The 27,633-nt window shown below is 42.9% G+C and overlaps 2 protein-coding genes across 13 annotated transcripts in view; both read left to right on the plus strand.

The window, feature by feature from the left end:
- The window catches only part of TDRD1 (tudor domain containing 1), a 28,509-nt gene extending 24,989 nt beyond the window's left edge, over nt 1-3,520 (plus strand). For all 6 annotated transcript variants that reach the window (XM_081192846.1, XM_081192847.1, XM_081192848.1 and 3 more), the window contains 4 exons: nt 727-894; nt 1,600-1,809; nt 2,009-2,055; nt 3,260-3,520. In XM_081192846.1, coding sequence (XP_081048972.1) covers nt 727-894; nt 1,600-1,809; nt 2,009-2,055; nt 3,260-3,364 — 530 coding nt within the window. In that variant the 3' untranslated portion in view covers nt 3,365-3,520. The remainder of the gene's footprint in view (nt 1-726; nt 895-1,599; nt 1,810-2,008; nt 2,056-3,259) is intronic.
- Nucleotides 3,521-4,549: 1,029 nt separating this feature from the next.
- The window catches only part of VWA2 (von Willebrand factor A domain containing 2), a 33,790-nt gene continuing 10,706 nt past the window's right edge, over nt 4,550-27,633 (plus strand). For 3 of the 7 annotated variants that reach the window (XR_014007840.1, XR_014007841.1, XM_081192893.1), the window contains exons 1-9: nt 4,550-6,155; nt 7,132-7,262; nt 14,378-14,439; nt 16,076-16,150; nt 19,585-19,718; nt 19,982-20,091; nt 24,477-24,671; nt 25,503-25,636; nt 27,045-27,177. Coding sequence is in view for 5 of the 7 variants with exons in the window: in XM_081192893.1 (XP_081049019.1) it covers nt 14,388-14,439; nt 16,076-16,150; nt 19,585-19,718; nt 19,982-20,091; nt 24,477-24,671; nt 25,503-25,636; nt 27,045-27,177 (833 nt within the window). In the remaining 2 variants the exon portion in view is untranslated. The other 4 variants (XM_081192896.1, XM_081192895.1, XM_081192897.1 and 1 more) reach the window with 4 other exon arrangements.

Raw genomic sequence — 27,633 nt, forward strand, 5'->3', positions numbered from 1 at the left:
CATTTACTACTACAGTAACTGAGTGACCACCCAAATGGATTATACATACAGCCCTTCAGTAATCTGAAGCATCTAATTCTTTTTTGGGGGCACGGAATTTGACAGCATACATCCTCGCTTCTTTCTCTGGGTCCGATGAATCAGTTGCCTCCTTAGGAGAAAGATAGTCCAGAGTTGGGTTGCTAAAAAAGGAACAGCATCTTTAATTGGTGTGGCTGTCTCTAACTCTGTAGAGATCTCTTCTACCCTGGTGGGAATAACATAAGGAGTAGCGGCCATACAACCAAGACTTGAAAATCCCTATTGCTGTTTTCATCTATGTACTGATAGAGCAATAGACACATGTCCAGAACTACAGTGATAGTATTTCAGCATTTAGGGGCACTTTGTCTAGGTTCAAACTAGGGAGGCATGCTATTCACTCTGCAGTCTTTTTAAATCTTTTCTGGCCAAGTGGTGTGAACTTGTAATGTAAATTCCTCACAAGTAAGCTGACTTTTCTGGTTGCCAAATAATGTGAATCAAGCGGTATCACATCATCTAAAGGCAGTCCAGTGAATCATAATTTCCAAATCTCCTTAAGTTGTGAAAATCTAGCTTTTAGGGAAATGCTTACTGGTTTCAGGTTTAAGAGAAATCTCTTTTAAGCAGGATATACAGTTTCACATAATGGTAAGCCTCTTAAAACGTAAAATGGTAAGTCTTAAATTTTGTTCACTTTTTTAGGTGATGACACTTGGTACCGTGCTGTCGTTCTGGAAGTTTGTGTATCAGAAGTCAAAGTGGCATATGCAGACTATGGAAATGTGGAAATGTTGCCATTATCTAGGCTTCTACCTATAACTGCCCCCTACTTGGAACTACCTTTTCAGATACTCAAGTGTTCCATTGCAGGTAGCAAACCAGCTAGAGCAATTTGTCAAAAAACCAAATGCCTTAATATGAATATATATTCACATGTATACAGAGCCTTGAATTTTAATGTGTTAATAAGCAGTGCTAATGTTATCTTGTAATTTTCTTGTGGAAATCCCTTGGAGAATAAAAGTGGAATGTAAATATGAAATTAAAATTGTCAAATGTTCCATAGGGCACATGCCAGAGGTAAAAGCAGGTGGAAACATAAATGTTTCCTTTGACTGTAGGGTAGTTTTGCACACATTCAACCACTCCTCTATCCTCCAACCAGGCAAGCAAGAGGCATTATCAAAGTTTCAAGGGCACATTCCAGCTAGGCAGAAACACTGGCTGAGGAAGAGGTGGGGCCTGGATAGATCCTAAGCGCCAGACAGAGGACTAGAAGGGCCACAGTTGGCCTTGAGGTCTGAGGTTCCCCACCCCTGTCTTAAAAACATTGCAAAAACTATTCATGTGGTGGCAGAGTTCATGTGCAAGAAGGATTGCAAATGTATTTTAATATAAACGGAGTATTTTTCATTATTTTAATGGCACTGAGTATTTAAATATGAACAGAGTAGTTTTCATTATTTTAATGGCACTGATTTTAAGAAAAGCAATGTAAACTGTCAGATTTATAAGCACTAGAATTGTAAACTGTCAGTAGCATAGATTTGAATTTAAGGTTTATTTGTATTCTAGGAATTATGGAACTGGATGGAAAGTGCTCCATCTTAGCAGCAGAGAAGCTGAAAAGTTTTTTACTGAATGAGTGTGTGACAATTACAGTGAAAGGAGTTAATAAGAATATTCATATAGTAACTGTCAAAAAGAAATCTGGAACTAATACTATGAATGTAGCTGATGAACTAGTAATCGAAAACTCGGCAAAAGATAGCAAGATTGAGAATCGTAAGTAATTTACCCTGAGGTAATTTCTTGCTAAAATGTAACCCACATACTTATTATAAAGATTTGAAAAGTTTGTTACCACATAACACAAATTTTTAGTCGGTACTTTATTTTACAAAATTGGAAATGCCTTGCTATGGGCAGCCTTATTGCTGTTCAGTGGTGTTACAAGAAGCTATATAATTTGTTTTTCTTTCAGGATGTGTAAAGAACACTAAGTGCTGTTGTATGGAGCTGAGAAAGCAAGTAAGTTTCAATTTGGAGTTGAAGCTCTCTTTGTTTCCAAATCCTGATTGCTTGCAGAGCCAATGCAAGTTTGTTTTATTTTGGTATTTTGTATCCACCTTCAGACCAGATCTGATCCGCCCATGACGCGGGGTGAAGCGCTTGCCTCAGGCAGCAGAAGTGCCCGAGGCGGCGCTCCACCCACCCCACCACTTCTGCCACTGAGAAGGAGGTGTTCTGGCTCACAGCGTTGCTGCTGTCAGCCAGAGAAGTCAAGTGAGCAGCACCGTGGATCCTGCTGAGTTTGGCAAGAGCCAAGAAATTCCTGCATGCCATTTGTGGCTTGGCAACTCTTAGAGGAGCACCTTGGATCCTGCCAAGTTCAGCAAGAGCCCGGGCACAGCAGTGGCAGAAGTGGGGTGCCATGGGCAGGAGCAGGAGGCAGCAATTCCCATTTTGCCTCAGGTGGTGAAACAAGACAGGCTGCCCCTGTTCAGACTGCATCATGGATGTTGAAGAGGTAGCAAGACTGTCAGTTATGGAAACATCAGACACTGGTATAAAACATGTTTTTTAAGAGGTTGCTGCCCAGCTCACTTTATTCTCCTAAATAAAACTTAAGCATTTGTTTTCTAGCTGAAATTTGGATGGCAAACAATATTGACTTCAAAATGTTACTGTATTTCATCAGCTTTCCAACTGATTTTCAGTATATTTCAGTTCATTTTGAGAGATGAGTTTGGATCCAAAAGCTCCCTTCTGACAGAAGGTGCATTTGCATTCAACCTGAGATCATGATGTAGATAGGTTTGAGTATTACAAACTAGTTAGCTTAGGTTTTGCTAAGTGTGCTTTTTCTTGCTTTTTAGTATGTGTGTTGTGTGCTTGCTTATTTTTTCCATTTTTTGTTAGGAGTGTTTTATAATAATAATAATTTATTATTTATACCCCGCCCATCTGGCTGGGTTTCCCCAGCCACTCTGGGAAGCTACCCATGTTTGGTTTTGTTGATGTGTGCATTTTGCTGGCCTTGCCTGTTTGTGGGGAGGGTTCTAATTGTTCTAATTTATTTTTTTGACTTTGTGTGTGGCAGGAATACCTCTTTTTTGTTTTTGGTTGGGTCCTTTCACTGAGCATTACCAGTTTTACCTGTTGTGAAATGCACCCCCCAGACTTAAAACAAAATTGTTCCATTATAATGGCTGTTTTTTCTACCCTTTCATAGGTTACAAAGCTTGAACAGATTATTTATTTTCTCCTAAAAGATCGCTTTGGTGAAGAAAAAGTTCCTGAAATGATAAAGCTCTTTGAAGAACCTGTGCTGGAATGAACAGCATAGTATAGTTGTTGAGTACTGTTGAAATCCATACTGTTCACTCTAACCTAAGCCTGTAATCTTAAACTATTTAGTTGAAAATACATTCTGTTGACATGTCAGAATGTAACTACTTAAGTACATAAATCAAGGTTTATTTCCTGTCTTGCATTTTGGATTGCATGCTTGCCTTCAGATGATGGTCTGGGCAGTGTTTGTTTTCTTTCTCTCATCCCTTATCAGTGTAACCAATTGCATCTTTATCATTATTCAAGTTGCAAAGATCAGCTTTCTCTGTGTTGATCTGATCAGAAGTTTAAAGGCATGATGCCTTCTGGATAGAAGGATTTTTACTTCAATCTCTTAAGAAATTATTCAGTCTAGACACGACAATTCATTTAAATCTTCGTCCCCATTAAGTAGCCCATAAAGGCCTCAATTATTTGGCTTAAAAATCTGTATTTAAGTTTCTTATGTGTCTAATTTTAAAATGGCTTTTCAGAAGTATTTAGGACTTCACAGAAAGAAATAGATTTGTTTAGTTATTGTAGCTAGTAGAATTGTGGGTTTGTTTGTTCTTTTCCTTTTTTGAACCCTTTTTCCTTTTGGGGAAAAATGTATGTTGATTCTCTTTGTTTTTATTACCGGTATTTATTTTATTATTTATTATTATTTACTACTGCTAAACTCGCCCAGTCTGCAATCCTCACCCCTCTCCTGATGATGATGTGCTGGGAAGGATTAGGATGGTGTGTGTTTAGGTGCAGAGACTGCTGCTGAATCTGGCAGGTGACAACTTCCTGCCTCTGGTTCTCCCACTGTTGATAGTTAGACAAAACCCTGTTTCAGGTTGGAGGTAGGTGATGGAGGCTTTGGATATGGGATACAAAGCAGGAGTGGTCCCCTAAAGGACCCAGTTCCCAGGCACTGTTGAGTCAACTCAGTGGATGCAGCAAAAAGCAGGAGAAACTGCTCTTCCCCCACCCCCTTGCTGTCAGATCTTCATATGCAGCTGCAGGTTGGAATTGCTCAGTTAGTCCTATTGGTCACAGTGAGATTTACTTCTGAATAAACATCCATAAGATTGTGCTGTGAATCTTCTTTACATCAAAACATTTTACTCTTGAGCCTGTTTGTGCATGGCCTTCAATCACAGAGAAGTGCAGCTCTGAATTGATCATACACTTCACGTTGTGACTAGGTTACTAGCAAAGGCTAGAATTTAAATGTAACTACACAACTTCTGCAGATGAACAAGGTCCATGATCACTTAATTTATTTAGTCCTCAGGATAAGATTACGCTGAAGCCTGCTACAATGGGATCTGCCAGCAGGTGGTAATAGCCCACTCATATAGTTACAGAGTGTTACCTGTTCTCTGGTCTCTCAGCTGGTGGGCCCCTGTCACAAGGCAGGGAGCTGTGCTACATCTAGGTCAGTGGTTCCAAACATTTTGCCACACACACCTGAGTCTTTGTACACCAGTTAATAGTTTTTCTGCCTGTTGTAGCAGTTGTAATATGCTGTACTAGATGCAGTCAAAGCTTTAATTGTAGTTTATTTGCTGCGGCTGTTACTCACTTATTGCCTGTTACTGTATTGCAATCTGAATTCCATAGAATTCAAACTATAATAGACTATAAGAAAGAAAAGCAATTGAAATACAATTAAGAAGCAGAGTGAATGCTTAATTTGATTATGCCCTATCTCCTGTCTTCAGCCACCGCAGACCACCATTGTGAATCCCTAATCAAAATGGATGCAAGCCTAACAGTTTGAGAACCCTTTTGGCTTATTCTTTCCACAGCAATGAAGGCGCTTTCTAGGAGTAAATGTATAAAGGTTCAATAAGCATCTTGGGAGACTATGCATGCATTTATGTATGAGCCATGGGATGATTGGGGATTTGAGAATTGTGGCTGTAGTTCATGATAACATACTTGCGGGGACATGAGACTGGGATAACTCCATCAAACGTTAGCCAGTGTTTGGTAAATGGAAAACAAGTCAATTTCCTTAGAATCAACTCCAACATTAGTCGAGATAGAGCCCACACCACAGGCAATGAATGAGGGAAGCACTTTAAATCCACGTTGTCTATGAGGACATGCTTTGCCCCAGCAGCCTGAAAGGGAAGCAAAGTAGGGTGGGTCTGTGCCCCCAGTCTCCTCTGGCTTTAGCTCTGACCCCAGTGTGTAATTGCTTGTTGACATTCCTGGCCCGCATTCCTCACCTTAAAGGTACATTCCTCTGGGTCAGGAAGCCACCCGCCCCGCCGCTCCTTTGGGAAGCGCCTCCCTCCCACTCTCGACGTTCAAATGGGCAGCAGCTGGAGTTCCGCCCGAAGCCTCGAGGTTGGCTTGGTTTGGAGGGCGAGGGGGGGCGTCGATCAGCGCGTCATTCGCACCTCCTTCCGCAGGCACCCGGTCAAAAGTGTGCACGGGGCGGGAGGCGGAGGTTAGGAGGGGAAGAAGGGGCTTTCCTGGGATCGCCTGGCTGCCCGCTCGTAGTCCAGGATCGGTGCAAGCGCAACAGCCGTCGGAAAGCGTTAAGGCGCTTCGGCGATCGCAACAGCTGTCTCTGCGCCTCGCCGGAGGAGAGAATCTGCCCCACGGCCACTATTGGGGGTGAGCGGCCGATGCAAGATTTGCCTGCGCTGCAGCGCAGTCCGTGACTTAGAAAGGGGAGAGAAAAGGACGGCTAGGTGTAGAGAGCACCTGGGGGTGGAGGGATAAAACTTGACCTCGCCTTGCAAAGATTGCTCTGCTCTTCCATTGCTTCCGTCTGGGGATCCGCAAGGGAAGCGGTAAGTTCCACGAGCGCCTCGTTCGCGATTTGCAAAGGGAGCCGCGAGTTTACAGTAGGGAGGCTGAAAACCCTAAGCAAAAATAAAATGAAAGCTGCGTGCAGGGTCAGAGCAAGGGGGACACCGCGCATGGTTCGGCCCTGCGCTCAGCAGCTTGGAGATCTGTGGCGCAAAGCAAGCGGCGCTTCGGGGACAGAAATCCGGCAGACCCATCCGAGGAAGGAGAGAAGTGAATGCCCCGGACGGTCCTGGCATTGGGAAAGCAAGCGCAGAAGTAGCAGAGGGCGAGCCTGCCGGTGGAGTTTGAATTTCAGCATCCTTTCCCTTTCGATCCGCAGCAATGCATTTGGGCGCTGGGACTCCAGGAATTGCTCTTTGAAATGAGGGCGCCTCCCGCACCAGCGCCTGAAGACGCGCAACGGTCCGAACGCAGCTGTTGGCACGTTTTGCAACTTTTAGGGGGGGAAACTGCGCAACGTAGGGCGGGGTGGGGGCTTCGGGAGTCTTGCACCATCTCTCAGCCCACTCAGTGTTTATAACAGTTGTAGATTTTCACGGAACTAAAATATCATGAAACAGTTCTCAAACTTTCAAGTTCTCCAGAACTCTTCTGCAAGACTTGGGTATGAAGCATGGGCGTAGCCAGGATTTGTGTTGAGGTGGTGGGGGCACGACACTCACCTTCCATCTTCCTCTCTCTCTTTTAAGTATGTATGTATGTATGTATGTATTTGATTGATTGATTGATTGATTGGCAGCTGTCCTGCCTTCTCCTCCCATGGTATGAAGCAAAATGGGCAAAACCCCAAGAGTTTGCAGTCCCAACTTCATTAACATGCTGCCTTAAAAAGAGTTCTGGAGAACTTGAAAGCTTGATCACTATTACATTGTATTTGCCCCCAGAAAGATACTACTCTGTTGTGACTTTTAGATACTCTCGAATGAGCTGACATGGCTTTCTCCATTTTTTCCACAGAACCTTGTGCGCAATTCCTCCCAGTCCTGGACTAGCTGCCCGTGATGGTATGTTAATAGCCACAAGCCGTTTCCTAGTTTCACAGTTACCAAAAGGGGGCAGCTGTTGCCTGCAGTGCAAAAAATCAAAAGGTGATTTATTTCTACATTTTTTCTTTTCTTTTTTTTTGGGTTGAGAGCAGTGTCTTGTTTCTACTCTGTGCAGTTAGATGGGGAGATAGGTATCTCCTTTGTCTATCTGTGTGCCTCAGGAACCATGCCAGCTTCCTGGAAGCATACCTGTAAATAAAATGGATCCCTTTCTGCAAATGCAACCACGACATGATCTTATCAGTGACATGTGCTCATCTGCTTTGCTGAGGGCCTCTCAGGGGCAGGTTTCTGGGAGCAGCTGCAAAAAATGTAGCTGCTGGTCTAACTGAATCAGAACAGTGAGTCGATATGGGGAGGTAAGGCAGAAATGTGGCCCCCAGAACAAGGAAAGGGATGTAGTGGTAGAGCATAGGCATTGTAAGCCCAGGTTCCCAGATTCAACCATGGCAGTGCCAATTAAAAGTCTGGAACAGGTAACATGCCTGGAACAGACATGAAGCCTGTGACATTGGAGTGGCATGGGAGACTTTAGGAAGAACAACCTATTTGCCAGACCCACCAAATGGTCCTATGTAAGATGTGCAAAGGGAAAACAAAATTTATTCCTTTCCCTTTAATGTAAGCCTAGCCTATTCTTCATATTCCCTACCAGTTCATCACTTTCTCTTTTCTCTTGGCCTAATCAATCAAAAATTGGATTGATGCCTCAAGGATATTTATATATTTTTCATGGATCTTGGTAGGGTGATTCTGTGGCAGAATGCATTGGGGAGTGAGCAGCCCATTGTAAGATTTTTAGTTGGACCAATGCCAACAAACTTACTATCCACAAATAACTGACCATCTTGTATGCACAGTAAAACAAGGGCCATGTCTTGACTACTATGGGTTGGATGGTTTAGTGGGAATGTGCATGACACTAGTCCGCTGGGATAGGATCTCATTTATTTTTTCTGAAGGGTTTTCAAGGCCTTGTTATGATCAAAAGGTAGTAAATATAGGCCAGATCACTATCAGCTGATCGATGATTAAATGATTCACCAAACAAGATGTGCACTTGCTCACCATTTTGCTCTTTGATTGCTCTTCTGTTAGCCCTAGATGATTCCAATTTCATTAAGTGTGTAAGTATCTGTAGCCATGTATTCTGCATCTTTTGTCTCAATAGGCATTTTAAATGTGATGTATGTGAGTTGTTGTTAGGCTAATTCTTGTATAAGGAAAGAAAGAAAGCACATCCCTAAACACGTTTATTCAGAAGTAAGCCCAACATAGGAGTGCATAAGATTCCAGCATAAGTCTCCAGCATAAGTATCAATAAGCTGCTTTCCTCATTTTGCTTGCCTGTTTGGCTGCTTCATTGTGAAGATTATGAATCTTTGGACTACTCCACCCATTTTACAGCCACAAACATGAGCTTACCAGCACTTCTACATGCAGTAGGAAGTTGCATCAATCCTTGTGTGATATACACAGTAAAATATTTGTGCACATGTGCATAAAACACCATGTGAAGCTGCCATACAATAGCAGATTATTATTGGAACAAGCAGCACATGCTCACAGTTTGGATACCTCGTGATGTTGAATGTGTTTACCTCAACACGAAAAATGAACAAAAAATATATTTTTACATCCCACCAGGACCACAAGTTTGGCTTCTTTCAAAGTTTGATTAATGGGGAAAGCAATAATAAGATCCAAGCTGAGGTGTGATTAAATAGCAGTGGAATATCATATATACATGTGTAAAACTAGACCTTCCAAGGATAATATGGGGATTCCAAATTGTTTATGCATTTTTCGGTTGTGACAGAAGCTTGCCATAAAGGGCTGTTTCTTGAGTGGTTCTTTCTATCTGAACCAAATGAACTCTTTGCTCAAGAGCTTTAGAACTTGTCAACCAAAGCAAATGTAAGCCTCCCTGACTCACCTGTTCCACCTTAGCTTTCATGATTTGTAATAGCAGGTGTATCTAATTCAATTAGAAGGCTTAAAATAAGTTGAAGTAGGTCTCTTGCTTCAGCTAAAATGGTACTAAATAGGAATCAGCATTTGGTCTGTCTGTCTAAAATTAAGACTAACCAATTTGCATTACAAAAATGTAGCTTTTCTCAGTTCAGTATTGTTCATGCTCATCCTCAGCATGGTGTTTTCAGTCTATATTGACTCTTGATCCTGCCGCTTACAAAGTTTGGTGTGGTTACTTGATACATGTTTGAAACCTGTCCCCTTGACTAGGCTGTGCCTTTTCCTACTTGCATGCGTCCAAAGTGAATGTAGAAGGCAGTGGCGACTGCAGTCTTGGCATACGCCCACCCACAATGCACTGGGCAGGTCTGAATACATCCTTCCCTATTGCCTGGACAACCTACTTCTGTTTTCTATTGGATAAACTGTGGGGTAATCAAACTCTGCAGAATCAGTCTGCAGTGAACTTTGACTTTCAGAATGTCTTAAGAAGGGGCAAATAAATATGCAGTACATCTAGATAGTGTGTAGACTCCTTTAGGGGAAAAAACCAAACGCAATCTCCGCTGATTCTAGAATAAATGCAGCCATAAGCTGCATCTGCAAAAAGAGCACAAAAGCTTGTATTACTTGTTGCACCGGCTCTTTATAACAGCTGACCTTTAAAACAACCAGATTCTTTTTCAAAGTCTGTTTTATTTCTAAGATTCCATTATTATATGAGTGTTCTTTCAGTCTCTTGCTGCAAGGAGGAGGAGGAGGGCTTGAAGTCCCCAGCCTAATGAGCCAACTTGTTGTATGTTGGATCCATATCAAAAGGGAGGCAGTAATTAATTAAAGTTGTACCTACTGCTTGACACTTTCTAATGATTTATTCCCATCCCATTTTTTGGCAACACTTGTTGTAGGGCCTGTTGTTCTAGGCAAGTACACACTTCAACTATTTTGATGATTATGTCTGCTGGGGAGAAGAGTTAAGCAAAATTGCTATGAACTGTGTTCTTTAGAATTATATGTAGTCACCTACATGCCTGCCCTCTTGGCAAATGTAGGATCAATTCACCCAGCTAAGAATGTGAGTTGAATTTAGGCATATGATGCTCAGATTTTTAGGTGCTTTGGGTTGCGTTTTAGTGTGTATAACTGCCTGCCTATCTTTCTTAGGTGATAATAAGCATACACAGAAACTACGGAAAGCAGAAAGGAGTTGTTTTATTTGACATTAGATGCTTCCTACAAAATAGTCTTTAAGCGACATACAAAAAGGTTGAATATCAACTTAAGTAGCTATTTCTAGATGGTAAATATCCAGTTTGCACGACTTTTTGATATCTGGTTGCATGGGCTGAGTTTGGGCATGGAACAAAGCAGATCTATGGTTATATATTTCATTGCCTCATCATTTCTGGAAACATTTGCGTTAGGAAAGTTATAGTGTGTGTTCTAAGCAGCAGGAACTTTTGACGTGGTGAAACATTTGCATGGACACTTTGTCTGCTCATACTTGATTCCTCATCATCGCTTGAAACTCCCTATCCTTCACACACTTCGATAATTGTCCTAATCCTTCTCAGTTCTCTTGTGTTTTTTTAAAAAAGAATAAAAAATCTATACCAAAGTTGCAACTCTTAAACACTAAACTACCGACAGACATTAATGTCCAACCTTCTGTGTCAACATATGAAGAAGGTAGTATAATCGAACAAATAGTGTACAATGGTGCTTTTGGTTTTACATCTCAGAGGCTACATTTTCAAACTCCACTTACCACAAACAGATCAAACTTCTTTGTACAGTGATGCATATTTTGCCCAGTTGACTTTCAGCACATTTTTCCATCAGTGTTACATTTTGGAAGCCACAAGTTTTAGTAAAACATCAGAGCTCCATTTTTTCTTGTTTCTTTGAATGGGTCTTATTCCAGGTTCTCTGCGGAAAGGGGAAGAAGGACCATAGCTCAGAGCATCTGTGTCCTTGATTGTTCCCCTTCAGCTGCATTCTTGGTGACTGTCCCTCAAATACAAGTTATGGATAAGGCCAGACTAGACACATGAGGCAATTATGTCTTGGAGAGATGTGGTGCCCTATTTACATATAACTCAGAGGTGGAATCTACTTTTTGCACAAAAATAGAGTGCATTGAGGAGGGGAGCAAAACCTGCTCTTCTCTTGCCTGGTTTTACCGCTATCTGTAGGTTTAAGCCAAGGGGACGGGTGAGGGAGGCATCTTTTCCAGCCCAGGGGCCATGTTTCCTTCTGGGCAACCTTCCAGGGAGTCAGATGTCAGGAGTGGGCAGGGCCAGAGACAAAAGTGTGTGGAGAAATGAATATAAATGTTACATTTGTATGTAGTTTCCACCCATGCTCATTTACATCTCATTTACACCTCTCTAACCATCATCTCCTGGCAAATAGAAGGGGAAGAAATGGAGGCAGTGAGAGCTTTTACTTTCTTGGGCTCCATGATCACTGCAGATGGTGACAGCAGTCACGAAATTAAAATACGTCTGCTTCTTGGGAGAAAAGCAATGACAAACCTAGACAGCATCTTAAAAAGCAGAGACATCACCTTGCCAACAAAGGTCCGTATAGTTAAAGCTATGGTTTTCCCAGCAGAGATGTATGGAAGTGAGAGCTGGAACATAAAGAAGGCTGATCGCCGGAGAATTTATGCTTTTGAATTATGGTGCTGGAGGAGACTCTTGAGAGTCCCATGGACTGCAAGAAGATCAAATGTATCCATTCTTAAGGAAATCAGCCCTGAGTGCTCACTGGAAGGACAGATTGTGAAGCTGAGGCTCCAATACTTTGGCCACCTCATGAGAAGAGAAGACTCCCTGGAAAAGACCCTGATGTTGGGAAAGATGGAGGGCACAAGGAGAAGGGGACGGCAGAGGACGAGATGGTTGGATAGTGTTCTCGAAGCTACCAGCATGAGTTTGACCAAACTGCGGGAGGCAGTGGAAGACCGGAGTGCCTGGCGTGCTCTGGTCCATGGGGTCACGAAGAGTCGGACTAAATGAGTAAACAACAACAACAACAAACCATCATCCAAACAAGTAGAAGTTTGAGGCCATATTTCAGCCGGGAAAATGTACTAGGGAGTGCAAAGTAGGACAAGTAAGAGGTGTGGCCTGGGGAGAGTTCTGAAGGCCAGAAAGAGGCCCAGAGGGCCACAATTGGGCCACATAGTTAAGAGCCCCTTTCTGGCTTAAGCGTTTATTTTTCTGCCCACATCAGAGCTGGGCTTGGGGGCAGAGTGCTTAAAAGAAATGGAGCACAGCTTTAGGAGTGTTAGGCATTCTTCTTACCTGCCTGCTATTTGGTGGTGGTTTTGGTTAGATGCAGACACTTCCATCCCTGATTTATATAGGAATAGGGAAAACCACACTTAAGGTATCATATCTAGTTTGGTCATGTGTGTTTATAATAATATAAAATATATACACAGTATTAATATGTATTATAAATGCAGCTCAGGCTCCTTTAAAACTTTTGCACAGCTGTTGTTCCATTCACAGCTATGAACATTCAGACTCTTAGTGATACAGATGTTTGTAAGTACTGCCTAATAAATTTATTCATAAGTGCATGCTATGTTTGCTGCTCTCAGTTTTTCCTTTAAAAGAGTAGAGCGGGGCAGCTGGGTGAAATAATTTCCCTTGAGAAATCTGAGATCTAAAGTTGAGATAGGAGTGTCATGAAAACAGCCTTATCTCCCCAAACTTTGTGCTATAGCATCCTGGTCGACTCACCTGCCAGGGCAAGTGGGGACTTGTTCATGTGTTTCTGGGAATTTACAGTCAAGCAGTTCTGGAGTTATTTAAGTGCGCATTTATGGGGAGTGGAGAAATATATCATTATCTTATTGGCATGTACCAGGAGATGGACTGGAGAAAGAGGGAACCAGAGCTATTCGAGGAACTCTGTTGTTGTTGTTGTCACCTTCATTTGGTTAAACAAGGAATGGGGCCCTCCAGTTGTTGGACTACAACACCTGTGTTCCTTGGCCATTGGCCATGCTTGTTGAGTCCAGTGGGAACTGGAGTCCAACAGCATCTGAAGGGCCACAGCTTCTCCATCCCTGGGTTAAAAACAGAATGACCTGTCCTGTAGAGAATCAGCCCTTTGAGCATTAATTATGTTTGTAAAATATAAGAAACTAGGTATACAAGTGTCAGGCAAATGTCCAGAATTCAGCTAGTAAAATAAGAGGTGGTGGGATTTGAGTCTCCCTAGAAAGCATATGGCCTCTGACGTAGGGACATGGACTATGGTTGGCAAGGAGAAGGACTTGTGCCTTTTCAAACGTACTCTGCTTGAACTACCAGTTTGTAGATGCAAAGAACCACTTGGTTAATACATGGTATAGGAAAATGAGGCTCCAGGGCATCCCAAAAGCCTCTGGCAAGATTTAGGAGCCAAACACCAGCAGTCCTATGTTAAATACGTTTCTACTGTTTTTAGCTCTGACATTACCTTTGGCCAAATACCTGAAAGGATATTAATCACTATCTCCGACTGTATCCAAGTAGCTCGATGTAGCAATGTTGAGTTCTCAGCTGGCCTTCCATTAGGTATTAGCCAGGCTCAGATCTACTTGCCTCCATTGATAGACCTATGCTGTGTGACATCTTTCTTTATATATCTAGTCTACCTTCAGCGAGAGATGCTGATCCGTAGGCATTAATATGCTGCTTCCCAGGATTCTAGCCTAAAGCTTGCTATTGAAAAACAGTGCTAAACCAAAGGAGCTCAAATGAAGCTTTGTGAGTTGGTAGATGGGGCATTATATATATAGCACAGCACATGATTCACAAACAATAGATCAAGACTCGCCAATGAGTCATGGCAGCCTTACGTCACCAAACTATAGTTTCCATGTACAGTTTAAATGGAAAGTTTTAGCTACAGTAAACTTGGACACTAGCCAGCTAGATAGAGGCCAGATCTTTGTTTATGCAAAAATGTCATTGCTGTTTAGAGCAGCATAAGGAGGTTTATAAGTAGCTCATAAAGTTAAATGGTGCTGATGTGTGACATACAGTCAGAAAATGGATCTGTTTGCAGTTGTGTAGCGTGCACCAGCTGCCACTAATACTCTTTGATAGTCAGGATCTTAAAAGTCAGATAATATGTTTAGCACCTTTCCTAGAAATAGTATGTGCCTTTTTATCCCGCAGTGCTGTCATCATGAGCCTCTTGATGTGTCTTACCTACGCTTGCATTTTCCTGTTTTCCCAAGGTGAGTTTACAAGGTAAATAATTGTGGGTGGACTGTGGTGTCCTGCAAAATCTGCCCTTTTAAACACAGGAGAAAGGTGGTAATGGTTGTAGAATAAGGAATAAGGCTGCATCCACTCAGGCACAAATTTGTATGGTACTTGTTCATCAGCTCCACACAGATGTGTGACCAAATCATACACTGTGCTGTGCTGGGCATGAACAGAAAATGAACAATATCAATGGTACAAATCTTAAAACAGCATTTGTGTGGTGTCCAGAATGGTATAAAACCAGGTCGCTCTCTTCGTTATTTAAGTTACAACATTCCACACAATCCTTCTTTCTGATCCTGTTGTCTCACAGCAACAGGAATCAAGCTGACTCACCCAGCCAAACTGTTGCTAGCCAAACCGTTGCTTACTGCAACACATAGGAGGCTGAGAGTTCCCGGAGAGGAGATCACACTTTCTTCACACCTCTTCTGGTTCTCCTGTTGCTCTGCTTCTGCAAGCTTAACCATGATTTGGTTTAGGGTGTCATCCAAACCTGGGTTGTGATTTGTTTTGCTGGAGACAAGCCCAGGTTTGGATGACAAACTAAACTTGACTTAAAGCATCTCAACAGGAGTAGGAACAGAAAGAATAGCTGCAATCTCATTTTTGGGAGCCTGTATGCCTAGGACATTCATATGCCATAGTTTGGCATGGCATTATGTCTAAACCTTCTCAAAGTTCTAGTTTATCAAGATCTGTCTGGAGGGCCCAAGCAAGATGTACCAATACGTGAGCCACAAAACTCTCCAGTGAACCCCTTCAAACAAACTTTATGCTGTGACCTGGTAAAGTTTGAAAATGATTAAAAAATATTTGCAACTGTAAGGAAATTACTCAATTTATATCATGATACCAGTCAGATTTAAGTCAGCTCCATCAATTCCATAACATTTTGTTCAGCGTTGAAGCAATGTGGGTGGTATTTAACCCAGAATAGACCCATTGAAACTAATGAGCATGACGACTAATAATTCCAGTGGGTCTACTCAAGAGTAAAATTTATTTGAATACCACCTAGTATTCTTTTGTGTCTTGCATACCTTGATAGCCTTTCTCCAGCTGAAAAAGCTAGATTATTGTGCTTATCATATGACCATTTGCATCTTTAAATGGGTGCCAAAGAGAAAGTGCACAAGCTATCCTGTCCTCAGGGGCGGAGGAAGTGGGGTGCAGTGGGGTGATCCGCCCCAGGTGTCGCCACTGAGGGGGTTGACAAAATGGCGGGCGGCAATCACTGCGGGGCTTGCAGCATGCCCGAGCCATGCATCTCTTCTGGGAATGACGCGGTGGCTTGGGTGCCCGCAGGCTCCGCGCTGTCCCAAACTGTCTGCCCGCTGCCTCCCCCCGCCCCAGCTGTAGGGCGGCTGAGTGGGAGGAGGCAGACAGACTCCTCGGAGGCCCCACAGCACATCCTGCCCCGGCTGGCCCCACCCTTGGGCGCAGGTCATGTGCGCCACCTGGGTGCCCGATGGGCTTGCTCCACCGCTGCCTGTCCCTATCCTGATATTTTCTGGAAATCATCTGAAAGTAATGCCTTAAAGAGGTTCTGTTAAAATGTTTTGGTAATAGCTGGTTAACTGTGTTGACAACTTGATTTTACAGCACTTTTGTCGTGGAGCATCCAAGAACTGCACGTCAGCCAGGAAACCATTGAGAAAATTTCAGCAGCTGGCCAGCGTGAGTGTTTTTTGTTTGTTGCACAAAAAGCTCTTGCAATGCCTAGTTCTCCCGCCTGCAGATTTGTACCCTTCATTACATGATCAACATATTTTTATTCACCCAGCTATTTAAAAGAATTTCTGATCTTTGACTATGAGCTCCTAATGTCAGCTGTGTAATTTATTCTATATTTATGCTGCCAAGCTGGCTTGATCTGCAGGCTGAAAAGTTTTTATGTTGCTGTAGTGGGAGGTGAACTTGGGGAGAAGAGCAGCTGTGGAAACTGTATGGTTTATACCCATTAATTGTGTGTTGGGATGTGTGCTTGACACCTTTGGCTGCGCATTCTGAGTATATGTCTTTTTTCCTAGCGGATTAATTTCAGCTATAGTATTATCCTCTGTTGCTGAAACATCTCAGTGTTCCAGCAACCATTTAATGAGGGGTGCAGTGGACTATTGCCAGATAGGAATTAACAAGGTTGCTGTATAACATGACTCAATGGCTTTCAGTGGAATGCTTTAAACCTTTCAATCCCTTTTAATCTGTTTTTAGGGGGGGGGGACTGATTTCAGATCTTTTTAACTATGCTGTCCTGGAAGACAAAGTAAAAGAGAGAGGAAATCAAGAATAAATAAATGGCTGCCTTACTTAAAAATGCACATTTTTCATTCCTCGCTGCATGAACTGTTCCTACTTTTTTTTTTTTAATTAGTTCAGTTTTTATATATCAGAGGAGTTAGGATGGGTAACAATGGTTTAATGTGGGAGGGGGCTATAAAAACAAACACAGTACACCATAATATGTAAGTTACGTAGGATTTAAATTGACCCACTATACCTGTTGAATGTCAAAATCTTTTATCAATTAAATGCTTCTTGTCCCCCTAATGCATTTTATCTGCAGGGGGGTTTCCCCTGCATTGAGGGGCAGCTGGGCCATACCACTGGTCCCATTCACAGATGACACTGTTCCAGCCACCTACTGTTCACAAGTTGAGTCTGGAAGTCTGAGCAAGGAAGCATATGCATGCAGACCTCTATGCAGTGCATTTTTGCTAAAAAAATATTTTTAGGTGTACTTTTCCCCCTACTCATATTGAAATACTGCCCCTCAATTTAGATACACAAAATGTTGGGGGGGTATACGTATCCCTGTGCCCCCCCTAGAAAAAAAGACTGCCTCTATGCAAAGTACAATCCTATATTATGGGTAGTCTAGGTCAGTAAAACCCTACATGCATAGAAATCAGGGAGCTGGGGACAGGGTTTGGGCCGTCATGTGAAGGGGTCTCTTGGAGTAGGCCAAACAAAAATATAGGATGTAGGGAATTCATAACTGGCTTCCCCAATGTTTGCTTTTACTTATAAGCAGATGATAGTGGAACTCTGAATTTGATTGGAGTAGTATGGAGCAAGGCGATTTAACTCTTCCCTTAAAGATGGCATTTCTTGTGTGTCCCACCTTTTACATCTACCAGAGTAGGACTCTGAGAAGCTAAGAACATTCAAGAAACAACAAAGCAATCATTAAAAATTAAAATGGGGAGGGGAAGAAACAAGACACAAGAGGGCAGATAACTGAGAACATCATCATCTGCTTAAAATAAACAAGGCGAATAAAAAGCCAGGCTCCTCTACTGCACACAGCAGCTTCCGAGGTGTGGATTGAACTCTGGGCGGGGTGGAAAGGCTAGCAGGCCCCCTTCTCTTGGTGTCACTGCTGTAATCAAAATGAAGACAACCATTTCTCCTGCATGGCTGCTGTTAAAAAACATAGCAATAGAAACTTTAGGAACGCTGATCTTAGATTTCTCCCACATTTAATGGAATTTGGCCCATATAGCCTGGGGGAATACGATTTGTAAGATTCCATTTCTGATTTTCCCCATTGTCTCTGCTGTAGTTGGGCTTTCAGTAACTGAATCTGATAGCTTTTCTGTGCACTGTTTTGAGTGCTGTGGCATGGAAGCAGCCTTTACTTGCTGACATGCTTATTCCCTATTTATCAGTGTAGTCCTTTTTCTTTCCTTTTTTTTTTTTTTTTTTTGCTAATTTCAGGGATGCAGAGTATTTACAGTGACTGAAACAAATGTTTTCCAAATTTCCAAGGGCATGTTTGTGCTTTGCACATTTTCACAGACCCCTCCCTGTAAAATGAAAGGACAACCTTAGCTTAATCCAACTCTGTCAACTTGAAGCTTCTACCTTGACACACACTCCTAGCAACTAGTAATTGCCTTGCAGGCAAGTTTGTGCATGCTCAGGTAACACCAGGACATGGTCTCAGGAAAACCTGATGCTAGTATGAAACTGACTCTGTGAAACTTGTTTCAAGCAAACCACAAGTGTTTAAACTTATGGATTTAATAGAATCTTAGAGCCTCAAGAGACTGTAAGGATCATTAATGCCAAGTCCCTCAGGCAGAATGCAATGTACCTAAATCATCCTTAACAAAGCTATAAAGCCAAAAGAGGCTCCACGACATCTCGTTTGTGTCTTTAAATAATAAGAGAAAGAGAAAATTCCTCTCAGCACATAGGCAGTCATGATTAATCAGCAATTTATGGCAGCTAGTATTGCAGATATAACTTCTCCTCTCAGACTGCAGTTTCTATGATACTATGACACCCCCCCCCCCAATGAGAAGGTTAGTTGAGCTTAGAGGAGTGAGCCATCTTTGGGGAATATTAAGACCTGACCCTGAAAGTTGTTGACCCTACTAGGGATGTGCTTTAAGGATTAGTACAGAATCTGTGGTTCTGCAAAAGCTCTTGGGCTGTAATTCCCATCATCCTTGGGCATTGGTCATCCTGGCTGAGGCTGATGGGAATCAGAGAGTCCAACAGTATCTTGAGGGTTGCAGGTTTAAAGGCTTTCTCAGGCTGGTGTTTGGAACCACAAGGCAAGACAGTTGCTTGCAACATGTAACCATATGCTACGTTCAATACTGTATTATCATCTCTCCCACTTCCTGGAGTTTGGAATGGCTGGAGTGATGCTGGTTAGATCCTGATCACTTGTGATTACAGACACTGCACAGAGGACAGAGAGGCGTGTGTGAGTGTGATAAAACTAGCCTACAGTACAGAGATTAAATTCACAGTTATTGTTCTGCCTATTTTTGCCTGTGCCCCTTGCACTGAAAAGGGTTCCCCACTTGTGAGCTAGAGGCTGAAAACTTCAGTAACTGGGAACAAAACAAAGAAGTGCAATGTACTGAGTTTTTGTTTAATGAATGGTGATGTGCATTTGAATTCTTATTTCCTTCTGGACCTTCATTTCCTAATGTATTATAATGAATGTTATCCTTGGTTTCTTTTCAGCATGTATACTTCACCCCACCCCCTGCCAGTCCTCTTCTCCTCCTCCTTCTGTCCTCCCAGCCAACCTGACTTCTTAACATTATTACTATGTGTTGTGATTAAAAGACCCCTCTCTCTTCTGCCAGTAATGAATTGCTCTGCCCCGGTTGATGTCTTGTTTCTGTTCGATGGATCCTACAGCATTGGCAAAGGGAGCTTTGAAAGGTCAAAATACTTAGCAATCAAACTTTGTGATGCTCTGGACATCAATGCAGGAAAGGTGAGCACCCTCCACCCCCAGTTTATTCCACTCACTGGGTGCCATGTAGAATCTGGGAGATGCATGTTGTGTAGGGTTGTGCATGTTGTGTATGTCTGTAGGAGAATATAGACAACTTGGAGAATTCTTGTTAGTTTATCTTTATGGGGTTTGCTAGTTCACTTCCCATGTCTGTTCTTGCTGTAGCCATTTTGAGCATTCCTGGAATGGCAGCAACTGCATAAAAATAAATCCGCCTTGTTGACCTTCCCCTCCCCTTTCAGGTCAGAGTGGGAGCAATACAGTTCAGCAACACTCCTCATTTGGAGTTCCCTTTGGATGCATATTTCACCAAGCAGGAGATAAAAGACAAACTCAGGAAGATTGTGTTCAAGTAAGAATTATTATATGTGCAAGTTCTTATTAAGGAAGTTAAAATAAGTAGTTGGCAAGTAATAGTTTCATTCTGATAGTTGCATGTTCCTGTTGTATTTGGAACATTTTACTTTCGATGTTGTGAATGAAATATTTAACGATTTATTCCTTGATTTATATCCTGACTTCATTATTTTATGGAATCGGGGGCGGGGGGGGGGCATCCATTTGATTCCCAGCTGGTCTCCTGTCAACCAGACCACCAGCTTAGCTTCCGCAATATGATGGCCTCATGTACCTCCAGATCATTTCCTGGGACCTAACTTTATTGGTATATTTATATTTAAGCTGATTTTCCATATCCAGCCATAATTCAGTGTCCCATGGTGCAAATAGTTTAAATGTCAGTCTAACTTAACAAAAACGCTGGCATGGGAGTAAGTTACATTTAATCCAATAGGTCTTATTTCCAAGTGGATGTATTAAGAATCAGAGTGTGGGTCACCAACAACTAAAGTTCTGCTGGAACAGGCCAGAGGCATGGATCCAGCTTCCTATTCTCACAGTAGCCAACCAGATGCTTATGGGAAGCCAGTAAGTGGGACCTGAGTGTAACAGCACTTTCTCTATTTGTGATTCCAAGCAAAATAGTATTCAGAGGCACACAGCCACCCACCCCCTAAGTGTGCTTAAGACCACGAGATTACAAACATTACAGTGAATCAGAGATGGTCTCTTGGTGACAACCTTCATGTACAGCAAGGACTTACAAGGAACTGTTCTGGGTGCCCATTCCTTAGCTTTGGAATTCCTTCTAGTGTACATGTGTGGCGGTTACATTCTGGACCTCTGCATGCATCGGCAGCACCCTCTCTCCGTTCCGCCCCCTTTTGTGATGTCACGCACATATCAGACACACCTAAGACAGTCGCTGCCTGTATTCCAGAAATGGTGTAGGGGTGTGTGTGTGTTGTGGATTTTTTTTGTCCCCAGGGATAGACATGAGGTCTCTAAGTGGCTAATTTGTGCTGTTTTTGCATATATATTTCCCCATAACATGGTGTATCCTAATATTTAGAAAGCTTTCCTCATTTTTACTTATTTTGAAGCATAGTTCCCCCCTTCTCTCTCAAACCCCAACATGTGCACGCAGACACTCTATGCGCCAGGAAGATCTCTGCACACCTCCAGGGCTCCCACGCAGCCCTCCCTCTGCATGATCATTTTGGACACCAAGTATGCACCTGCCACCAGGAAAGAGATGGAGGAGAGAGAAAAATGGGGTTCTGTTGTGCTAAGTGGAGATTCCTCTCTGCCTCTTGTGGGATTGGACTGAGCTGTTAATGTTTCAAGAGAAGACAGGGTATGAAAAGCATACCCCCGATTCCTCTTTGACTGCTTCTGAAGTGCAACTGAAAGCAAAGGCTGTGAAATGGTATTGAATATCTGGAATCTAGACATGTGCTGACATTCCTTTAATGCTGAGAAGAGAACGTTGACAGCTCCAGCAGAGATAACGTCCTTCAGTTTGCCAGTAAATCCTTGTTTTAGCTTAAAGATATCACTGGCAAAAATAGCCAGGATGGCAGCAACCACTTCAGAGGGCAGAATTAGAAAAGATGAAGGTCTGTATTCATGGCCACTTGGTTCTCCCCCTCCCTCTTCAATCTTTTGTCTGTGGCTCTTAATGCTAAGATAGGCTTCAAGCAGTTTAGAAGTATCACAACCAATGATGCATGCATTAAAATAGAGTGGGCCAGATTCAGGCACCTCATTCTGTTAGTAGAAGCCAATTCAAGGATTCCCGCTAGTGCAATGGAGCTGTGAGTCGATATCTATAGGGTTCTGGTTCTAATAGTGTCCTCCTTCATGGCCGAGCCCATTGTGCTTCAAAAAAATCACTTTCTTGCTGATAAGACACATGAAAAGGATAAGCATCCTGCCACAGTGTTTTTAATCACTTGCATGCAAATTTTACATCACTTATGGGGTACACCATTCCTTTTTCTCTCTGGGTGTTAGTGCCAAGAGGACACAGTGCCAGAAAACAAAGAGGAGGCTGTTTTCTGGTGACAAACTCACACGCCTCACACGCAGTATTCATATGAATGTGAGGTATGCGTGTGTCAATTTTGTCATAACAAACAGTGTGGAAAGGACATTCCTGGCTTGGTTGGTAAACTAAAACTGAACGGCCTGCCAGCTCATTGACTGAAAGGAACTCCCATCTCCTCAATCGAAAAACAGCCCTGGTTGCACAGGATCTAAGAAATTATTTTTTTAAAAAGCCTGCCGCATTTAAAATCAAAGCTGTCAAGAGTTTCAAGTCATTTAGAGATGGAAGCAAAGCAATGACAAAATGCAGCTGGCTAAGGAAGATTTGACTGCTACTGCAGTGTTGCTGATGCATTCTTGACATGTGGCTCAAGAGAGAGAACGTTTAAGTAAGGGAATAAAGGGGAGACCTAGAAAAGATCAAAGCCGGCTCTGGCAGGAGTTTAGAGAATTGAGAATTATAGGGTGGTACAAAGAGAAGTGTGCAGATTAAAGAACCAAGCACCACAAAGCGTGAGTATGATCAAATACTGACTACACAAGGAAATACAGAAATCACAATAAGGGTCATTTTTTAAAAACTGAATAAACATGGCCCAAAATAAAGAGTTGTAGGCATGTGGAAATGAGGGGGTAACACTGTGATTTATTTTAAAGGGGTTTATTCACAATTTTGCCCCGATCATTTTGAATGGAAATAAAAGCAGACTCTAAGAAAGAGTACAGTAACTGGAAATGGTCAAACTCCCACAACAGGCATAGAAAATGGAGATAATCAAGGCAGTTTTGTTACAGAGTTAGTTGGAGTGGTGACTGGAAGTATGCAAGAAAATATAATACTGAATATGACCATTCTGTAATTCTCACCATAGATGGCCTCTTTAGTTATGCGAAGTGTTAGCATTGTGGTATCGCCACCACCAGCACACTTGTTTTACCACACTGTATATCATTTCCGGTCATTCCTTGTGTTTGTTGCAGTCTAAATTCTTTGTACGTCATGCATGATTTCCCTCAGCAGAAGACGAAAAGCCCTGTGACAGCCAAAATACTTGGCTAATAGATCCAGTGACCAGCTAGTAAAATCCGAGGGGGCTTCCCAGAACAGCACTTTAATGTCTTGGACTTCTGCAACCTAACATTTAACAGATGTTGGAGTGCAAGTGTGGGGGCAGAGATGAAACTGCACCTGCAGTGACTCTTTAGAAATCTTTGTAAGGCAGCAACCCCCGCAAGCAGGGCAATATGAATCATGGCATACATATATAACTTGGTACCCGATGACTCTGCATGTGTGAGCCACCTCCATTGGATGCGGTGACTGTTCCTCGCGTGCGAGTCATTACTTGCTCTTGTGACTGCCAAGAGATGAACTTGCATCATATGTGCACTCACCCTGAGTGCCAGGTTCTGATCTATCTCTATGAGAAGTAGCTTCTTTTGTGTTAAAACAAATGAACCAGAATATAATAGAGTTGCCCCAGGCTGCAACCTGGAGATTCCCCTGATTAGAAGGTACCATAGGACAAGTGTTTCTTTTGAACCCCCTGACTGTGAATGGGTGGGGCAATTTGGACCAGAGAAGTGGTGTGTGGAGAGTGTTAATGTTCCTCTCCAGAAGCTTGTGGGGTTTTCTCATGTGGTAGAAGGGCTGTTGGATTTCATTGTACAATGGAACCCCGGGTTGCGAACGTGATCCATGCGGGAGGCACATTCGCAACCCACAGCGCTGTGATTCGGCGCTTCTGCGCATGGGCAAAGTGTGATTTAGTGTTTCTGTGCATGCGCAAAGCGCCAAAACCCGGAAGTAACCCATTCTGGTACTTCCGGGTTCGGCATGTCCATAACCCGAAAACAGGCAACCCGCAGCGATTGCAACCCGAGGTATGACTGTACATATGTAATGTGTAGTTTCCCGCCAATTGATAGTAAAGTGTTATTGGATAAGTCTTACTTGACTCCAAAGCAATGTATGATGTCTGTTGCCTATACAGTCAGTAGGGAAAGGGGAGAAGAATGAAGTAGAAATTACATTTAAGAGGAACGTGCACCATCTCAAAACAGTTTTTGCTCCTCTTTGCTGTCCTGCCTGCTGGAAAGGTAGAATGCATTCTCTTTTTGCTCTCAAACAGCATATTTGTGTATGTTGCACCTATTTTATCAAGATTGTTTTTACTTATGTGATACAGCCCTGCTTTATTCCAGTAATAGTCTCCATCACCTGTTGACTTTCCAAACAAACCATATTCTGTATTCTAGCATTTTCCCTGAGCAAATGACAGGTCTTCTATTGGAAACGAAGCAGAGAGCAGTGTTAACTTATCCTCCTTCTTCTTCTGTTTAACTCAGAGGTGGGAGAACAGAAACAGGACTTGCTCTGAAATACATTCTTCGGAAAGGATTCTCTGGGGGCAGAAACTCATCCATACCTCAGATCCTTATAATCCTAACTGATGGGAGATCTCAGGGCAATGTGGCAGTGCCAGCCAAGCAGTTAAAAGAAAGGGGGATAGCTGTGTTTGCTGTGGGAGTCAGCTTCCCAAGGTAAGTTTATCCTCTAGTCTAGAGTGGGAAGAAGTCAGGGGTGCTCCATTACTTATTGACTACCAGTGACTGAAGAAAAGGCTTGCAGCGGAAGTGAGATTTATCAGGCTAGAGAGTTGAAGAGAAAGTGGTGGTCCATACGCTAGAAACCCATCGCTAGGGAGAGTTTTAGGCATCGCTAGGGAGAGTTTTGTATCCCAGAGAGGTTTACATAAATAAATGAAGAAAAGAAAACAATATAATAAATAAAATATACCAAAACAATTCCATAACACCACACACACACACACACACACACACACACACACACACAACAAAAACAACATTAAATTATCCACCAGTCTATAAGAAAATCTGACTTTTTAAAAAAACCTGGACTCCTATGCCTCCTCCAAAAGCATGGAAAAAGGCATGTGTCTTGACTTGCTTTCTAACAGAGCATTATGAAGAGGCCAGGCACACCTCAGTGGGGAGACAACTCCACAGGAGCCACTATCAAAAAGGTCCTTCCCTTTCCTTGCATTAAGTGTGTATATAAAGCTCCAAGGTGTACGTTTGTGTGCATCCTTTTTCTATTGGTATAGTGGCAAGGGTGTGTGTTGGGAAATCTTTTGTTAAAGCAAATGTGGTAAGAACAGAAAAAGAACGTTCGTGTTTGGAAAATGTAGTAACTATAGCAGAGCAACGGCTGCTATTGGGCTTCAGTTTCACACACATCTATACATGCATCATGCTCTTTTAAATAGCCCCTGTTAATTATGACACCCATTGCCATTACGTTGTTGCCATGCTGCAGTGCTTTATTTGTTGTGCTGAATTATTTCTGTGCAGATGGGAAGAACTGCAGGCACTAGCCAGTGAGCCGGCCGAATGGCACATCCTCTTTGCCGAAGATGCTGATGACGCCTCCAATGGTCTATACACCACCCTTACAGAGTCTGCCATCTGCAGCGCTGCATTTCCAGGTAAAAATGGTTTTTAGTCGTTTACATACAGATTAAACAAGTCTTGCCATCTATTTTGTTTAGGCACTAGCTGTCACATTTAGGCATTTTGTTTGTGCTCCTGGGCCCAAAGCCTCATTTGTCCTTTCTCCCTCCAGGCTGCTCTTCTAATCTAGGGCATTCTTTCTGTTTATCACAAGGCAGGAAGGAAGAGAAATTCCAGAAAGAGAGGGAGAAAGAGAAGCTTCGAAGTCTGGTGATTAAGGGTAGAGCTGCTGTTTGCCTGTAGGGTTGCCTGTTTCTGAGAGCTTGAAGGCAGCAAGTGAGACTCTCCAGCAGTGGTGCCTCATACACGGCCATTCCATCCCTGCACACGCCTAAGAGAATTAAGCTGCGTGTTAAATTTACTGTAGAGCGTGTAGCAATGTCTTCAGTTTTTTATAATTAAACCATTAGTGTGGTGGGATGCTGGTCCTGCTGTAAATGTCGCGGGTTGTATCTAACACTGCACAGGCAGAGTTCCATTTGAGCAATGGGACTTGCCCTCCCAAAATCTGTTTTCCAACCTTCTGGAGAAGATTTTAAGGAAGTGAGTGGGGGGTTGCCAAGTAGAGGAAGGGAAGTTCCATTCTGGAAGCGGAAAAGCAGCATTGGACGCAACACGTACGGTGAGAAGTGCCCCCCCATACTTTTAATCTGAAGCTCTAGTCATGGGAGGGGGCAGTTTCCTTGTAGATTGGGGTTGGGAAGGCAAGAGGTAAGCTCCCCCTCAATACACAATGTATTTATGGTAGGAATTGTACTTCCGCCCCACCCTACACCTCTTAATTTAATTGACAACAACAGCAAAAACCCAGAGTTTGTTCCATGCTATGCAATGCCTATTAGGTGTAGTTTGACCCTTTATAATTGTATATCACAGCAAGCAATACAGAAGGCTGGGCAACACCGAGGGTTGGCTTCAAGTTAGAGAGGGAGCGCTACCTAGCCAAGTGTCCTGTGTTTCCCTTCCCTCCACTGCCCACCTTGTTGATTCCCCAGTTTTACCCCATAGCAATAGCTACATCAAGTATTTGGGTGTATTGCTGGAAATTCAAAATGGTGGTTGGCTTCCCTACCATTGCTATCAGAAAAGCAAGTGTCCAGGAAAGACAGAAAGCTGCCTCATGTCAGCTCAAGCGGTTTGTCCATCTAGCCCAGTATTTCCTACTCTGACTGGCAGTGGCTTCCTAGGGTCTCGGGCAAAGGGCTTTCCTGTCACCCGCTACCTGATCTTTTCAGCAGGAGATGCCCGGGATGAAATCTGAAGCCTTCTCATGTAAATAATGTGCTCTTCATGTATTGCTGTGCTCCCTTTTTGGGGGTGCATAAAGTTTTTGATCTCAGGCAATGAATGCCTACTCTTGAGACCTTTTTCTCCTTGCCCCAGGCTGCAGAGCTGAATCTCACTCTTGCGAACGCAAAACACTTGAGAGAGTCAAAGAGTTTGTTGGAAACTACTTTTGCTGGAAGGGGTCGAAGAGCAATAATGCCGTGCGCACATCCCTCTGCCCATTTTACAAGTGAGTCAGCAGCTGTGTGCTGTCCCTTTAAACCTCAGTGGGGATCAATGAAATCTATATGTATAGGTGCCCTAGGGAAATGAAGGTGATGGCTGGGCAGGAGCTCAGCACTGTCCTGTCCTGCTGGCCTCTAAGCAAAGTTTTAAAAAATAAAGTTTAAAAAAGTGGAGGAGAGGCAGGAGAAATGGAGCCCATCACACACAAAAATGGGTTTCAAACACTCCAAGGCTACACCCACAACAGCACCTGGAAGCTAGTGTCTCCAGCAGATTTTTGCATTTGAATTAAAAAAGAGAGATAGAGAGACAGAGAGATTTGGCCGAGTCCATTTATAGTTGGAAATCAAACACAATATCTCTTGATTCATATGCAGGGCACATCTTTGTATTCCTGAATTCCCTCCAGTGTCACAATGGATTACTTTCCTTGAGGTAGAAAAAGAGCCAGGCCCAGAAC

This window comes from Podarcis bocagei (assembly GCF_964188305.1).
Source record: "Podarcis bocagei genome assembly, chromosome: 4".
NCBI classification, from domain to species: domain Eukaryota; kingdom Metazoa; phylum Chordata; class Lepidosauria; order Squamata; family Lacertidae; genus Podarcis; species Podarcis bocagei.